Source organism: Quercus suber, unplaced genomic scaffold (genome assembly GCF_002906115.3).
Source record: "Quercus suber isolate HL8 unplaced genomic scaffold, Cork oak 2.0 scaffold_141, whole genome shotgun sequence".
NCBI lineage: Eukaryota > Viridiplantae > Streptophyta > Magnoliopsida > Fagales > Fagaceae > Quercus > Quercus suber.
This window is the reverse complement of record NW_027069602.1, coordinates 836,583-840,690: the sequence shown is the minus strand read 5'-3', so window position 1 is coordinate 840,690 and position 4,108 is coordinate 836,583. Positions and strand designations below refer to the sequence as shown.

Below are 4,108 nucleotides of genomic sequence, written 5' to 3'. Positions count from 1 at the left end.
ATGATGGGTATTGACCCAGTGACTCACAAGCCAACAAGCACCATCCTTGGCTCGGCAAATGGTGACCCTAAGAAAGCATTAAATCTTAGCCACATGGCTCAGTGGGAGAGTGCTCGTCTTCAGGCCGAAGCTAGACTAGCTAAAGAGTCACAGCTACGCCAACAGGAGCCAGGTGATACGACTAACACACTTGCACCACCACGTTGCCTTGACGTAGTAAAAACATGGCAGAGCCTAATGTTAAATTCCATACAAGGTGGTCTTCACAATGGTTCTTTTGGTCTTGGTTTGGGTGACAATGGTGGTGATCTTGAGTCTCCGACATACACATTGAGCTTCTCAAAGAGTGCACAAGCAGCAATGTCAACTGTGGTATCATCATCAGATTTCAATGGAGTTTTAGGTGCTGATCATATGAATGAAGTATATACCACGCAGCAACACAATATGGCTCTTGATGTTGGATATGTGCCTAGTACCATTCAGGCTTCTGATAATGAAGATGGGAATTTCATTGGAGGGATAGCAAATAATCTACTTTTCAATCATCTTGATATGCATAGTTTATCTACCTTCAGCACAATTACAAGTGCTACTAGTACTGGCAAAGGTGAGGTACATGAAATGACCAAGAATTATTGGAATAATATTCTTAACTTGATAAGTTAATTATATATATGGACTGTCAAGTACCGGTGTTTTAATTTGTATGTGCAAGAGAACTTAGTGTTTAGGACTAGACTAGTGTATTGTAGTCAGTAATTGCCTTAGCCATGCATGGCTATAGGCTTTAAACCCCACCCCTGAATTTCTGTTTCCCCGTTTAAATTAGAAATGTTGTTAACCTATCTGTCTTTTTTAGTGTAAGAATAATAAACTTTTTTACAAATTGATGATGCGGTGAGTAATTATTGGTAAGTAAAAAAGTAATATAAGCAGTGATTCTCGATGAGAACCAATTGAAAATTTTCATTTCAACAATTTGTAGAACTGTTATGAAAAAATTTGTGATTAGCATTTCTCATTTATTAATAAACATTTAGATTTAGTGATAATTTGTCATAATATCAAAATAAGTGATTAAAAAAATTTGAACTCTGTTTAATTATTAAATGATTAAATAATTCACCCTAAATATATCGCTTCTTTTTCTTTTTGTTCAAAGGAGAGTGTATTTCCATATCTTTTAAGCCAGCTAAATACACAGTTCTCAAGAGTATATATGGACTAGACACATACATCTCCCAACAGTGTCGTGATATTCCAAAGCTGGTTTGTGATCCCCTTGCAGAGCATCAATGCAGACTTTTGTTCGAATCTCAACCCTGGCCAGCTCCAAGCAATCGAATGGATGAGTCTTGGCTGCTATATAGGTGTAGATAATGGGATCTGCTTAGCCCCCAAGCCTTTAGGACTCTATATACCCACGACTGCTGGGTCACAATTAAACTTGTATTGGCCCATTAGACCTCACTTGCTATCCCTCCCTCCCTACAACGGACTTCATTTCTCATTTTTCAAAACATTATTAAAAAACATTGGCAGCAAATAGTGTGACTTTCAAGGAAAATATTTTCAACCCACTACATAGATTTTGATATAACTAACCATGTGTATGATTTTAAAATAAGTCATGTGAGACTTGTTAAAATAATACAAGTGAATGATTCACTTGTATTATTTTAACAAGTCTCACATGACTTATTAAGTCTCACATGACTTATTTTAAAACCATACACCTGCGATGCAAATGTTCGTGCTTGATTTTGAGGAAATTTATGTTAATGATTTCGAAACAAAATCAATTATTAGAGCTAAAGTTTTGGCATGGATATTTGTTTGTGATTATTAGTCTTAAAACTGCAATGTCTATTCTTCTTATGCTTCTTGTGGATGTGAAATGGCTATTTGCTTCTTTACCTTTGGAGTTTTGCATTTTTTTTTTTTCCTTTCCTTTTGTTTTGGTTGCCTTTGAATTTTGATGAATCACTTTGCTTAGAAGTTCAGTTGTTGGACCATGTTTTCAAAATGAACCCCCTACCACCCTCCCTTTCCCCCTCCCCAACCCCAAAAAAAAAGGACCAAGGAAGTGAAGATTTATTTAATAGCCACCAATTAAGGCTACTATAAGATTTCTAATGATAGTGATTTAGTAATTTATTTTCCATTTAGTTATTGTAGCTATAAAATTGTAATTTACAATTATATTTTATGTTGACTTTATTCCATGACAAAAAGTGTTGTAAGTGCATTAAATTATTTCTTTGTATTTTGTGAGATTTTATTGTATTGGGTTTAGTATTAAGTTTGTGAAGAATCAAGCATGAATTGAAAAATCAGTGCAGTTTCGCGACTAGCTCACAAGAAGTTCGCAAGAAGAGTAATCTGCGAAAAGGCCAAGTGAGAAGCACATGCTGGAAGCTAAAGAGTCGTGTCAGGTTGTCAATTTCACGACTGTCTCGCGAGAAGGGCCAACCTGCGAGGTACTTACAAAACTCTCTACCTGGAGGATTTTAAGTGTGACTTTCTTACCCTTCACCCATACTATATATACTTTTATTACCCACAAAATTAAAGGAGGTTATTCAAAGAGAAAAACCTTAGATAGATTTTCTACAACACACCCACCTTTTAAAGAGAGAGCTACTCACCTTTAGTGAGAGATTATTGTAGTCTCTTCTCTTTCCCTCTCCTATTGTCATACATTGAGAAGAAAATTGTATCAAAATACATCCCACACATAATCAAAGTGTACAGAGTGTATTAGAGCTTGGAAAGTTTTGGGGATTTGCCAAAAGAAGCTAGTGAGGCTTGGCGGATGCAATCGGGCGTATTGCGAGATCTGGAAAGTTAGAGAAGACATAACTCTGAGAAGTCTATTGGTAACAGGAGCTTGAAGGGCTTAAGTACATTGAGTAGACTAGGCTTGGAGAGCCTTTTGTTATTCGTGTACTTCAACTTTATTTTCTAGTGAATCGATTTCGACTTGAAGGGTCGCAGAGAGGTTTTTCATCGAGTTCTTCGACTTTCTCTTTGATAACACATCTTGGTGTTATCTTATATTTGTATCCCTCTTCCCTTACTCTTATACTTTACATTTATTGCTTATTGTTCATGTTTATGCACTAGAGTAGTTATCGGTTCATTGCGCACATTTATTCTTGTTCCGCATTTTGATTAAGTAAGAGTAAAAGCGATCTAGCCATTTTTTAAAAATTGGGGTCTAAACAAACTCTTGGATTTTCACACAAATCCGAGCCCTTTTAGTTGCAAATAAACAAAGATTAAATAATAACTCATACTCAATAGATTTCCCATGCATCTCATGGATTAGCGACTAGTAATAAGTAAGGGCATGGACAGACGGTCATACTGAGACACATTTACTGTGAAGCAAATATATGTGCTAATATTTTGGCTGCTGTGAAGGGATGAAGACACGTGTCTTAAGACAAAATTGATTGATTAAAATTGAGACAAAATCAATTTTGTGTTATTTACGTGAAGTTTTAAGATCGTTAGATTGATTAAAATTGGATAAATTGGAGAAGTTAAATGGAAGAGGACCCTTCCCATAATACATTTATGTGTGAAACAATATCTTGTCGATCACTAGTCATATTTAAATTATCAACGGTCTTTGTATTGAATGAAATCAAATTGAGGATCCATTTTATTTACATGTATGAAATAACATTTGCCTAAGGGAAAACATTGCTCGTTGAACATGTCTTTATCAAGTACTTTTCAAAGAGTACTAGATGTCCCTCTCACATGAATGTATAAGAAAGTGACAGCGTAATAATCTCTTGTAAGTAGAATAATTGGGGGATGGAACACTCTCTTGCAAGCCAATTATGCAAGACATTAGGAATAGAAGAAAATTTTCAAAGCGAGAAAGAAATACTAACTTTAGTTTATATTAATGATAATTCTAGTAGTACTGATCTGGTTGGAAAAGTTGGCCACCTACTATTCCAACTTATTGAGTAGAAGACAATAAATTTTCTTTTAAGATAATTTAACAAATTTGACCCCTAAAAGAGATTCAATTGAAGATCATCTTTTACATATTTTCAATGTCAAACTGTTTCTTGTATTTTCTAAA

General features: G+C 35.1%; 1 protein-coding gene across 1 annotated transcript; it reads left to right on the top strand.

Annotated features, from left to right (window-relative positions):
* Nucleotides 1-669, top strand: LOC136068910 (transcription factor MYB106-like). The gene has a single exon (XM_065776744.1). It carries the CDS (start codon nucleotides 1-3, stop codon nucleotides 667-669), a length of 669 nt encoding a protein of 222 aa, XP_065632816.1.
* The last annotated feature ends 3,439 nt before the right edge of the window (nucleotides 670-4,108 follow it).